Source organism: Sciurus carolinensis, chromosome 16 (genome assembly GCF_902686445.1).
Source record: "Sciurus carolinensis chromosome 16, mSciCar1.2, whole genome shotgun sequence".
NCBI lineage: Eukaryota > Metazoa > Chordata > Mammalia > Rodentia > Sciuridae > Sciurus > Sciurus carolinensis.
Window position 1 is genome coordinate 59,144,559 of NC_062228.1, and position 13,001 is coordinate 59,157,559.

At 59.5% G+C, this 13,001-nt stretch overlaps 1 protein-coding gene across 1 annotated transcript in view; it reads right to left on the bottom strand.

The window, feature by feature from the left end:
• Window positions 1-10,819, bottom strand: part of Shank1 (SH3 and multiple ankyrin repeat domains 1) — a 46,765-nt gene extending 35,946 nt beyond the window's left edge. The window contains 8 exon segments of the mRNA XM_047529103.1: window positions 3,108-3,224; window positions 3,655-3,822; window positions 5,409-5,560; window positions 5,766-5,874; window positions 6,721-6,792; window positions 7,309-7,512; window positions 7,735-8,032; window positions 10,420-10,819. Coding sequence (XP_047385059.1) covers window positions 3,108-3,224; window positions 3,655-3,822; window positions 5,409-5,560; window positions 5,766-5,874; window positions 6,721-6,792; window positions 7,309-7,512; window positions 7,735-7,989 — 1,077 coding nt within the window. The 5' untranslated portion in view covers window positions 7,990-8,032; window positions 10,420-10,819.
• Between the last annotated feature and the right edge of the window lie 2,182 nt (window positions 10,820-13,001).

Consider the following 13,001-nt stretch of genomic DNA (forward strand, 5'->3'; position numbering starts at 1 on the left):
GGGATTATAGGATGTGCCACTATGCCCAGCTTCAGAAAGACCTTCTCTGAACATTCCGTCAAAAGAACTTCCTTGTCCTGTTCCTTTCTAATTATTTTATTTATTTTTATGTGACACTCTTGTATGTGACAGGCATTCTTTGAAGCCAGTGTTAACTCATTTCTTTCTAATACTCTGTCCTGAAATTCCATCTTGATGTCATTTTTCTCTTTGGCATCTCCTCCCGCACATGGTGAGCACCACAAGAACATCATATTGTCTGTGGCACCTGCCACCACCTGGAATAGCGCCCGCGCACAGGGACTGTTTGATGGACCATTGCTCAGGGGGGAGACTCTTCTCACCTTGTCTTGGCCTGGCCAAATCCAACCTGGCTGCCCCAGTGTAGCTCCACTCCAGCTCCCAGATGCTAATTTCAAGTACCCACAACACCTCCTCATCTTATCCTGTCTGTCCGCAGGACAGACCCTGTAGGGATATGGGCCCAGGCCCATTCTACAGGACAGGTTCAGTGAGGCCAAATCGCTTGCCCAAGACCCACAGGCAGGATTTGAACCTGGTCTTCTCATCCTCATGCTCATCTGTCTCCTACAAATGAAGCCCTGAGAGAGGCAGATCCAATTACCAAGACCACTCCCTGTGACAGCAGTCGGTCCAGTGGGTGCTGTGTGTGCATGCTGAGAATGTGCATGCATGTGTGTAAGCGTGTATGTCTGGCTATGCACACACTGTCCCCCAGCTGCCCTGGTAACACTGCCACCTGTATTTTAGTATATTGTCACACACCTCCAACCCCCACGATGGAGGTACGGGGTCCAAGCATCATCCATTAGCTCACGGGCTCTTCCTTCTATGCTACCCAAGTTTAGAAAATGTCCAAGTCTTAGGTAGTGGCTCCCTCCCCTGGGTGCCTGGGGAACCTCGTATTTACTTGCAGACTAGCGCCTATCTCACGTCTCACGGGATTGCGATAATTTGTTTACACGTCTGCCTCTTCGCCAGACTGTGAACTCCCTCCACCATCCCCAGGGCAGACGCTGTCTCTGATTCACCTCACATCCCCAGCACCTGGCACCGGGCACACAGTAGGTGCTCAAGAAATGCATGTGGGAAGGATGAGGATGGAAGATATGGAGCTGTCAGTCAAAATTCATTTGTTCACTGAGTCATTCATTCACTCAGTCCTTGAGTCACTCAGTCTGTCAAAACAGACACCGTGGAGCATTCTGAGGTGGGCACTGCCACAGCCCTGGGGGGCACCCAAGATGGCTGACTCAGCATTTGTCCATTCACTCTTTCCACAGAGACGCGACTTGGCCTACCATGAGCTGGGGGCTTGGGACAGAGCAAGTCATTGAGCTCAGTCCCACCCCAGAAGAGCTCACAGTCTACACGCGGACCTGACCTTCACCACCAGAGGCCAGACAGGCATACAAGAGGCCAGGGGAGCAAGATCAGGGAAGGATGGCCAGCCCCAGCCCCAGCCCCAGCCCTTGGAAAGCTGAAAGCCTGGGAGGGAAGACAAGGGGATCTCGAGAGGTAGGAGACGAGCTCACGTTTATTAACATCATGCCAAGAGCAAGTCAGACATTAACCCACTCGATCCTTCTGTGTGGTGGACATTAACTGCTGACCCATTTCACAGATGAGATGGGGGAAGCTCCAAAGAGGGGAAATAACATGTTCATCCAGGCTGTTCAGAGTCAACGTGCCTAGTATGTAATTAATTGTTTGTGCTAAATTTTCCTGCTCAAATGAATGGTACGTCCCCTGACTGAATCCTGATTGACACTGGTAATGATAATAATAATAACAATTATTATTATTATGACTGTCTACTAGGGATGAACACTTAATAGATATGCTCACTCATCCCCTTCAATCAGCTGATGTCATTCCCATTTCAGGGAGAAGGACAGAGTCTTGGAGCAGGAAAGGGGCCTGGTCAGGACCCTGCAGCCTGCCCAGGACTGCTGTTTTCCCTTCTCCACTGCACAGCGGCCTCGGAAACAGGACCTGACCCTGACCCGTGGTCAGGGAGGAGGAGAGACAGAAGCAGGTGGGGAGGGGAAGTGCCCGCCGGTGTTGGTCTGGATTGACTAACACAGAGTCCTTCCTCAGCGCTGAGCATTCTGCTCACCGCCACCAGGCGGCATGTGGCCACCTGCCAAGTCCCCAGCACTGCGAGTTCTCCTGAAGCAGAAGGGGCCGGGCTGCTTTGGAAGACTTCCTGGAGGAAGGGGGCTGCCAGACCAGCAACCTCGTGCCAGGCCCGTCTCCCAGAGCTCTTCAAGGGCAGGGAGCAGGGAGACAGATGGGAGATGGATGCTCTGAGTGGGGCTGACTTGCCTGGGAGCCTGGGTGCTCAGGTGGCAAAGGTGCCCTACGCCTTGCCAACAGCTGTCCCAGTGCAGCTCCGGCTCCTGGGCGAGACCTCCTGCTGCTGCAGACTGCCCACCTCTCCCGGGACCTCCTGAGGGGGGAAGTGTCCACCCAGCCTCAAGTTGCTAAACCTGCGACCCTGCATCATCCCCACTGGGAGCTGCACTCTGGCCTTTCCTCTGTCCCTGCTGGTTGGCTGGAGACACATGGGAAAGGGGACCCACGGAACCCCTTTCACTTCCTGCAGTGGTCCCCACCGGCCCTCCTTCTGGTCTTTTGCTCAGGCTGTGCCCTCTGTTTGGCTGACTCTGGCTGGTCTCAAACCTGGAGGTACACCCTCCAGGAAGCCACCTCCACCCTAGGCCAAGCCCGGGGGTGGTTTCTGTGGGGACCTGGATTCCCTGCGACCTCGCTCTGCACACCCTGGACTGTATCAGCAGGGGCTATTGTCTGCTCCCTTCCAGGTCACAAGCTCAACACTGTCCCCAACACCCAGCTCTGGGCCTGACACAGGAAAGGCACTCTGTCAATATCTGTTGGATGGATGGATGGATGGATGGACGGACGGACAGACGAATGGAAGGATGGATGGATGGAGGGTGAAAGCCGTGGAGAAGCAGAGAATGCGGAGGCATGGAGGCTGAAGTCCACAGGGCCTGGGCCCCGCGCTGGGGAGGGGGCTGTGGGAGGAGGGTGCCAGGGCGGCTGCGCCCCACGGGTCAGACCTTGTTGTAGAGAGCACAGATGTGCAGGGCCGTGTTCCCCGAGGCGTTCTGGGCTCCAGGCTCAGCTCCATAGAAGAGCAGGTGTTCCAGGTGCTGAGAGTGGCCCCGCTGGCAGGCCTGGGGGGGACAGGGAGGGGGGGCTAGATCATCACAGCCTGACACTGTCCAGGTTCCTCTCCCCGGAAGCCAGGAACCCCCATGTCCGCCTCTTCTCTTCCTTTCCACCCCATTCCTGCCCAGGGACCTAGGCCGTCAGTTTCACAAGCCTGAATGTTTGCTCATTCCCATGCCTGGTGTCCAGTCTGGTACCTCAAGAGGGCCAAGAGGCCAGCCCCACCCTTCCTGGTGATCAAGCTGTGCAATCCCCCAGCCCGTGTCCCCTCAGGTCCTGATGTCCACACTACCTTTTCCTCTGTGCAGACCACGCTATTCTCCCTGCTGCCCTCTGTAAGAACCCCAGCATCTGGACCCCAGCCCCGGCCCCAGTCCCTGGGATGCCCTGGGGCCCAGGTCTCCCCTCAACCCCTTAGGGCCAAGTCTGGAGCACCTGGTGGATTTCCTGCCAGCCATTCTCATCAGCTATGCCCAGCTGGGCCCTGTTGTACAGGAGCAGCTCGCAGCAGCGGGGGTCGCCCCCCACCATGGCCGTGTGGAACAGAGGGGTCAGCCCCCGGCGGTCCTTGTAGTTGGGGGAGCCCCCAAGGTCCAGAAGTGCCTAGGAAGGGAGAGAGAGCAAGGAAGAAAGACAGGTGACGGTCACACTAGCACGAGCTCATTCTGAAGTGCTGGAGAGGACTCCTGGGTGACCCTCACTGCCGAAGCCTGCCTCAGCTCAACCATGACGCCTTGGAGACCTCGAGCCAGGCCCTTCCCTCGCTGGGTCACTCCCATCCCTGGGGAACAATGAGGGGACAGAGTAGATGCCTCCAGAGGACATGTCCTTCTCACATACTGCCCAAACTTTCACCCATGAGTGACCCTGGAGGACTCATTAAAGAATGTCGGTGGTTGCAGTGTCCCCTCGCTCCAGAGGATGCTCACTGGGGGACAAATGAGAGCTGGAGTCTGGGCACAGGAGGGCCTATGGCCAAGTGAGAGGTGCTACTAAGACCAGAGTCCCAAAGATGGGGGACAGGCGGAAGCCTGGGAAAGGGTGAGCGTGGAGTAAGGCAAGCGCGGGGCCAGCCTCACTGGGGTGCAGGCTGAGGGGTGGGGAATGGTCCTATTTAAGGGATAGCTCAGGGCGAGGGAGGTGGGTGCCACTGATACTAATAGGAGACAGCGTTGAGAGCAGCCCTGCAATGGCACTGTCCAGCGGGACATTCTGCAATGCTAGAGATGGTCTCCAAGGGTGCCATCGCTATGGTGGCCACGAGAAGGCCATGACACCTGAAAGTGGTGAGTGAGACTGAGGATTTTAAAATGCAATTTTACTTCATTTTAATTAATTTCAATTTAAACGACCCCATGTGGCCAGAGGCTCACGGACTGGACAGGGGAGGCCTAGAGGCTGGGTGTGTGCGCGCACAGGGTGTGGGTCTGGGACTGGGTATGCGTGGTTCATTCCAGGGATGAAAGGCGGCTCTCGGCAGCTGGCATTTGCCTACAGTAAGGGGTCTCAATGTAGAAGGAGGAGCTGGAGAATTGAAGGGTGGGCCAAGTCCACCGGAGCACCCGAGAAACGGGGTGTTCGTCAATGGCCATCTTTGGGGGCAGCCAGTCCTGGCCTGGGCATGAAGAGGAACCAGGTGCTCTGATGGGGCGAGGAAGAGGAACATTTCTGTGCGAACTGACAGGCGCATTGGGGTCTGCCTATTTGGAAAAGAGCATTATCGTAGGCACAGCATGTGAAGGGGCTGTGTGCACGTGAGAGGAGAGGGATGCCCAGGAGGAAGCACCAGCTTAGAAAGGGCAGGCGGAGGGCGACTCAGGTGTGCGGGACGTCTGGAGCCCAGCAGAGGGTTCCCTGTTTTAGGGGACGTGAGGTGGGCTGACACCTGGGAGACAAAAGTTGGGTGGGTGAGCAGGTCAGAGCAGAGCGTGGTCTGGGTGTCTGAGCAAGGAGGCTGTGCTGGGGAGAGTCATGAGCTCCCTGGGCTGCCGTGGGAGCAGCTGTTGCGTGGTGGGCACACCTGAGGAGTTGGAATGACAATAGGGACCGTGCATTTGTCAGTCCGTGGGGAGGGGCTCTGTACCAGGGATAGGAGGAGCAGCTATTTTTAAAGGAAATGAAAGAACTAGGGTTTGAAAGAGCACCAGGGGAACAGAGCCGGGGTCCCAGGGTGGTCACGGCAGCCTCACCGTGAGAGCCAGGCAATGCCGGGCACACGCGGCCTTGTGCAGCGCTGTCATGCCATCCCGGGCCCGGAAGTCAATGTGGGCCCCGCCCAGGCACAGAGTTCGAATCACCTCCACTGAGCCTTCGGTCTGGGCCGCCAGGGTCAAGGGGGTCTCTGAGGGTCAAGAAAGGCCAGTCACAAGCAGGCCCTCAGCCTCCACGTCAACCCTTCCCATACCACCTCCGTGGCTCCCCAGCTCGACACCCCAACATGTGGTTCCATGGACCCCTCCGGAGTGACTGTGGTAGGGACTGGCATTCCTGCCCATGCTGTCCAGTCCTGGTCCCTGGTGTCCTCCATGACATGGGCTCCTCCCTACCTCCCGAATCCGAGTCATGGTAATTGGGGTCCAGCCCCTTGTCCAGCAGGCGCGCCACCTTGTCTGACGTCCCAAGTTGCACATACTCCAGGAACTTCTTCAACCCCGTCTGTGCCACGGACAGAGAGAGAAGTCAGGCTGGTCAGGGACCAGGGGGGGAAAGGCAGAGATCTCCAGCAGCGCGGCCCAGCGGAAATACACAGCCAGCCGCAAGTGGCGTTGAAAAGTTTCTAGTGGCCACCTCCAAAGCAAAAAGGAAAGGGGAACCATCAATTATATTGAAATTCATTTTGATGAGCTATGTTCTCGAACTAGAATGTCCCACAGTGACACTGTTTCGGCAGGCAATCCATGGGAAAGTTATTAATAAGATGTTTCACATGTGTGTGTGTGCGCGCACACACGTGCACAGAGCCTTTGCGATCCCCTGTGACCCAACTCCAGGTTGCAGGTGTTCCGAAACCACATGTGGCAAGTGGCTCCCAAAGTGGATGGCACAGGTCGGGGAGGAAAGAGGGTGCACGGTGTGCATTGGGGGTGCTAAGAAGGGGTCAGAGTTTCTTCCTTCTGAGAATCAAGAATCCTCCCCCTCTGGCAACTGCAGCCCCTGACTTCCTTCCAGCTTTTAGGTGACCACGGGAGACATGGGGGAGATGAAGCCCCAGGATTGGAGGGCTAAATCCCAGAACAGATACCAATGGAGAGGAGGGGGCTGATCCCTGAATTTGGTGGAGATTCAGGCTATGGGATTGGGGGGCTGCAGGGTGTTCATGAAGTAGTCCCCAGACAGGACAAGTGGGAGTAAGGAAGGGACCCTGAATGGACATGAGGTCTCAGGGGAACAGAAAGGGGAGGCAAAGGAGCCCAGTGGAAATGATGTGGTCCTGGGAAGGATGAGCAGCCAGAGAGGGATGGGAAGGGGTGAGGTGGGTCAATGTCAGCAGGGTTCTCTCACCTTTGTGTGCAACTTGGCCAGCTGCTTCTCATCCAGGTTGGTCTGTTTGTAAACTCGAGTCTTATATCGGAACTGAGGTCAGCAGTGGGGTGAGGGGAGAGACACACAGACTTAGAAGCAGGAACCTGAGCAGGTAGGGTCTGACTCCTTCTCATGCCCCAGGGTGAGCTCAGGGCTGGTGTGGAAACAGCTCTGGAGCCATGGCTGGTGGGCAGAGGGTGGCAGGGAGCTTTCCTGAGGGCGCTGGGTCATTAGGGCATGCGTTCCTTACAACTCCTACCTTGAAGAAGCAGGTGTGAGGACCCCACAAGGGATGTGCTCGAATGCCTACTGTAACTGGAGGTCCTTCCCCAATCCATGGGGCAAGAGAAGCTTGGGGTGGGGAAGGGATTTTCCCAAGGCCACTCAGAACAAATGGTGATTTGGACTTAGCCTCAGACTCTCCTGTGATTCATAGGAGATCCAGAACAGCCCACTGAATTTTCCCTTGGTAAGGTCTCAACTGGGACCAGCATGTGTCGGGGGTAGGGTGCTTTAGGGCACGACTTGTGTTGTCAGTGAAGGGGTTGGGGAGGCTGTGGACCTCACCTCCAGGTAGGGCACCCCCTTCTCAAAGGACTGGGGGTACTCCCGCAGCAGCCTCTCCTCCTCCAGGAAGTTGGCATCCCGGCCCGAGGTGGCCGGCTGGAACAGGCCGTAGTTGAGCACATCCTGCAGGCTCTCACTGAGGGCGCAGAGCACCTGCTGCTTGGCAGTCCAGATGGTGGCATCGGGGTTGAAGCGCAGGCATTTCTGGTGAGGCAGGGGACAGCCGGGGCTAGGTGAGTCAGGGGTCCAAGGTGCGATGGGAGGGAAGCGGACAGCTGGGGTGGGGGGTGATTCTGGACACGGGGAAGGAGATGGGAAAGTAGGTGGGGCCTGGCAATGAGAGCCAAGGGGGCTTCCTGGGAGGACACCCAGCCCCAGGTGCCTCCTCAAGCCAGTTCTGCTCCTGGCAAGTAAGTGGTCACTCACTGTCTGGTGCAGGTCCGGGATGCCAATCCTGAAGACCATCATGCTGAAGTGGGCGTCGTCCGGGACAGACATGGATCGGCCCTGGAGGCCTCGGGTGGAGGCCAGGCTACCAGGTGTCCCACTGCCCTGGCCCCGGGACCCCCGAGGGCCTTGCCCTGGCCCGTCTGGGGAGCTGTCGGACTCTGAGCCCCCCTCGGGACACTCGCTGGCACTGTGGCGTTCCTCTTCCTCGCTTGTGGCAGGGCTGTGGGTCATTGTGGGGCCACGGGGCGACGGGGGACGGCAGCATCACAGGCAGCTGCAGGGGCCAAGGGTGACTGTCAGACTAGGAGCCTAGAACCCCTTGGAGGCCACTGGCACCACTCTGGACAAGTGGTCAAGGGCAGTTTTTCCCCGATGCTCTCAGGAACAGGAAAGGAAGGAGACTGGGCGCAGGTTCTGCCACCTCTACAAGTCCATGTCCCATTCCTATTCCTGCCATGCTCCCAGCACCTGTCTCCTTCCCTGCCCTTGGCCCTGCTTGCAGCCCCCGCCCCCCCTGCGCCCCACTTTGCCGCTGACCTAGCGTGGCCGTGTCCCAGAAACCGCAGAATCACCGCGGGAGCTACTGGCCCACTTTGTCAGGCCACAGAAAATGCAGCTAAAATTAGCTAAGGACGGACAGGTGGACCAACCCACCGGCATCCTGCCCTCCTGGCCCCGGCCTGGCCCCTCACCCTGAGGGAGGCCGAGGCTGAGCTATAGTAAAGGGGAGATGGAGGTGTGGTGAGCCTGGGGCAGCAGGAGGTGCCTGTGAGCAGGTGGAGCCGCTGGCTTCACTGAGTGTGGCTGGCTACTTGTGCAGAGGGTTGCTGGGGATTCGTCATTCCAGGGAGCAAGGGGCATTGAGATGGGGTTGTCACAAGGCAAAGCATCTCGCACTGGGTGAACCTGAGAAGTGATGGCCTTTGGCAGTTATTGGGGCATCTTGAGAGGATATGTGGCTGGATGGGGAAGCTATCCCGGGGGGCAGATGTCCAGGTGTGATGGCCTGGTGGGTGTGGGATGCTGAGGATAACCTGTGGGAGTGTTTCAGGACTGGCGCCGCAGGGTGGGTGGGCCGGCATTGCCTGGCACTGGTGGTTCCACTGAGGAGAATTGGGAGGAGGGTGGCTGGGGAGGAGACCAAGAAGTGAGGTGAAGATCTGGGGGCAGGGGTAAAGATCTCTGGGTCCCATTTTCCCTTAAGATGGCTTTATGAAGGTGGGTCCCTTCCAAATGGGGTCTGCCTCTCTCATGTTCTCCCCTACTCCCACCCCAGCACCGGAAACCAGAATGTCTGGTCTGGTCCCTCCCCCCCACACCAGGCCCGGCTCCTGCACCGTTGCCATGGAGATGGGAAGCAGTAGAGGGTACTGCTGACTTTGGGGGAGTGGGGATGGGTTAGGGGGTTGGGGAAGGGAAGACAAAATATGTGTGGAGGGAAGAGAGTTCCAAGAACTGTGGGCGAGCGAGCATCTAACACGGCCGGGGCCCTCCCCCACGCGTGTCCAGAGCTGGGAAGCCCCCTCCCGCTCCAGGTACGCAGCCCGGCTGCCCCACCCACCTTGCCCTGCAGGAGACCCCTGCCTCCTTCCAATCCTCGGTCCGCCCTACCACACGTCCCGCCTCTATCTGGGGCCACAGCCACTCCCCCTCGGCTGACCCTGGCTGACCCCCAGCTCCAGCCCCGCAGGAATGGGGTGACCGGTGGGATGAAAGAAAAGCTGGTCCCGGGCCCCCGGCGCGCGCGCCTGCCCCAGCCCCCCGACCGGCTCCGGCCCCTCCCCCTCCGGCCTCGAGGGAGGGAGCGGGCACACTCCGCCGGGGCGGCATGAATCAAACGCTCCGCGGCTAAGAATAGCTGGCACGCAGCTGGTACTGAGACGGGCTGAGGAATCGGCGAGGGGGGGTGTGGAGAAGGGGAGAGGGGGTGCCCTGGGAGGCTGCGGGGGGCCAGGGGGCGACTGGCATGGCCGAGAGCCGGCCCGGGAGAATGAATGGAGGCGGAGGGGGGAGGAGAGCGAGCTCGGGCTGAGGCCGAACGGCTGGTGGGGGAGCGCCCCCGGGCCGGAGAAAGGGGCGGGGGCACCGGGAGCGGGACTCGGGGGCGGGAGCCGAGGGGGTGCGCCGGCCGGCGGTGAAAGGACTGGAGACGCGGTGGGGATGGGGGGAGTCTGGGCAGGGGGTGGAAAGGAATCGCGGCGCCGGGAAGGAGAAGTGGGAGCTAGAGCCAGTCGAGGGGGGCGGAGGAACCTCGGGCCTAGACCCTCGCTGGATGGGGTGGGAACCAGGGTGACCTGAGGGAGGGACCCAGGTGCGCCAGGGTGGGCGAGGCGGGGGAGTGGCCGGGCAGGGCCAGGAGGCGGTTACCGCGACCGACCCTTGGCCCTGGAGAGTCGGGAGGCGGATTCGGGCTAGGGGCTCTGCTGGCGGGGGATGGGGTGCACCCTCATCAAGGATGCGATCTGGGACGGGGCACCCCGGACCGGGGCGTAACCCAATTTGGTGTCACCCGGGCACCGATCCCCTCCTCACCCGCACCCCCCACAGCACACCCAGGCCCGGAACCCGGCGCCGGGCCAAGGACATCCGGGGCGCCCCCGCCCCCTCCCGCAGCCCCGGCCCCGCAGCTCCACCAAACCCCCAGGTTCCCGGCCCCCTTACCTGCCTGGCGGGGCTGCTGAGTCCCGGTCGGCGGCGCCCGCGGCCCCTCCCCCCTCCCCCCACCCCCCACCCCCCCGGAGACGGGGGACCCTCAGGCCATGCCCCACCGCCCCGGAGGGCGAGCGGGCCGGGGAGGGGGCGGGCGGGGGCCGGGGGGGAGGGCGGGGGGGCCGAGGACCTCACCCCCCCCGCGGGCCGGGCCTGGCCATCCGCAGAGCGCCCCCCCTTCTGCCGCGGCCGCCGCGCCCCTCCTCGCCCGCCCCCGGCTCGGTCCGGCCCGCTCCGGGTGCCGCGTCTCCGCCTGCTCTTCCTCCTCCTCTTCCTCGGGCCGCCGCCGCCGCCGCCGCCGCCGCCGCCCGCTCCGCGCCTCCTCTGCCACCCTTCTCGCTCTCTCGCTCTCACTGTCTCTCCCTCACCCTGTCTCTCTCTCCCTCCCTCTCTCCCTCCCTCCCCTCCCTCCGCCCTCTCCCCTCCCTCCGGGAGCCGGCGGAGGAGACATCGCCCCTCCCCGCGCCCCCAAACCTCGCCCATCCCCCCCGCCGCCGGCTCCGCCCCCTCCCCTTGCCCTCCCCCACCGCTCCTCTCCACTGCCAAGTCCCCAACCCCGGACTCCACCCTGCTCGCCCCCATACACCAACGATGGGGTCCCGCCCCCCCAAGGGTACCCAATATACGTCCCAAGACCGCCTCCTCCTAGAGTGCTTCCCACCGCCCCCATACACAGTGGGGTGCAATAAATACTTGTTGCCAGGCACCCACATCCCCAAATTGGATTTTGAGGGCTATAGATTCCTGTTCTGTGCCTCTAAACGCACACACATCACTTAAGCACAGGGCAAGGCACACCTGGGCGCACCCGACAGGCACCGTTCTCCCAAGGCACAGGTGCAGAGTCACCAGCTTGCATAGTCCTCACAGACAACTCCACACGTGCATTCTGTCCATAGCATGCCATCCACGCACAATGTACTTGGGGACACATGACCACAAACACCCAGCCTCCTGTGCTTGTCACACCCCTGTGCCAGAGCACACATGCAGCACAGTGCAAGATTTGCCTGCCACATGCCCAGAAAGCATACCTGGGTGTGTGTTCTCATATCTCACAACCTGGTAATGGAGACACATGGTAGGGAGGTGTGTGTGAGCCTTCCCAACACACCCATAGTACCATCCATCACATCCGTTTGCACACACCTGTTTATTTGCACAATACAGTGCCATAGCTCCTCCCAGGACGTTTCTTGAGCAGGTGTGGTATGCCAGGCTCTGAGCCTTTCACCTTCCCTGTGTTACAAAGGCACAGAAAACTGAGACACAGAGAGGCTAAGTATCTTGCCCAAGGTTACCCAGCTATGAAGAGGCAGCACCGAGGATTACGGACAGGCATACTGGCTCCAGAGTCTTCACTTGGCCTCTTTGTGCACTGCTTGGCACCACTACAGTTACATATCTTCACTTATCACCAATAGTCCTGCATAGCCATGTGCTCAGAGCTCATGCACAATTGCACAGTCAGCTGTGTTCACTCATGCCCAGGATGCACTCAGAAAGAGTGGATTCCATTGGGCAACCCAGGCTTCTACCTTATTCTGGCTTCAATGGTACCTCCTGGGTCACCAGTAAACACAGGCACCTATAGTGGAGAGTTCTAGTCAGCCGTTCAGTCTGCCTCCAGCTGCAGGCTCTCCAGGGTTCCTGGGACAAGCTGGAGTGGGAGGCCCCTATGATGCACACCCACCCGCCCAGGTGGCGAGCAGCTGGACCCAGGGAGAACAGCTGCTCCTTTGGGTGCCAGCAGTGAGAAGCTCTGCCCCCTCTACAGCCTATAAGGCCTTTCTGGACCTACACCTTATCTCTTGAGGTCTCTAGGCCTAGTGAGGGGTTTCTGCACCTGCATGGGCACTGGACAAACCCAGGCGTGAAGCAGTGAGCAACCTGTCCAAGGTCACACTGCCCTCTGCGAACCAGTTTTCTTGGAAAATGGAAAACTGGATATGTTGATGTTCAAGGCCCCTCCTGGGGCTTCCAGTAGCTGAGGGCAGATGCTTTGCTCTTTGTTGGAGCCAGAAGTCTTGGCCAGTTGCCAGCAGGCTGGTGACTCCAGAGATCTGTGCTATCCCCTCTCAGAGCCTCCATTTCCTCTTTTGAAGAGCAGACCCCTTGATTCCTGGCTCATGAGTTCCATGCTTGTTTGCACAACCAACCAGGCTGAGGCTGGAAAAGCCCTGCATGATCCACAGGGCTAGCATAGGGTGGCCATGGCATGGCCTCCAGCTCCCCTTTCCTCTGAGCCTCTCTCCCACTGCCCTCACTTTCTCCACCCATGCTGCAGCCACCACCCTGGGAGCTCAGGGTGCATGCTAAACACAAAAGTCAAGCCTCTGGGCCTTTGACCAAGCTGCAACCGCACCAGGAATGGCTACCTCCCCACTCAGCTGGATTCAACCCTACTATGTGCTAGGGAGGCTCGAGGGAAATGGCAGTGTACAAGAATCCCTGCTTTCATTGGCAGGAGGCATATGTAAACAAACACACAAGATCATGCCAAAATGATTATTCCAAAATGACTGACAAGGGGG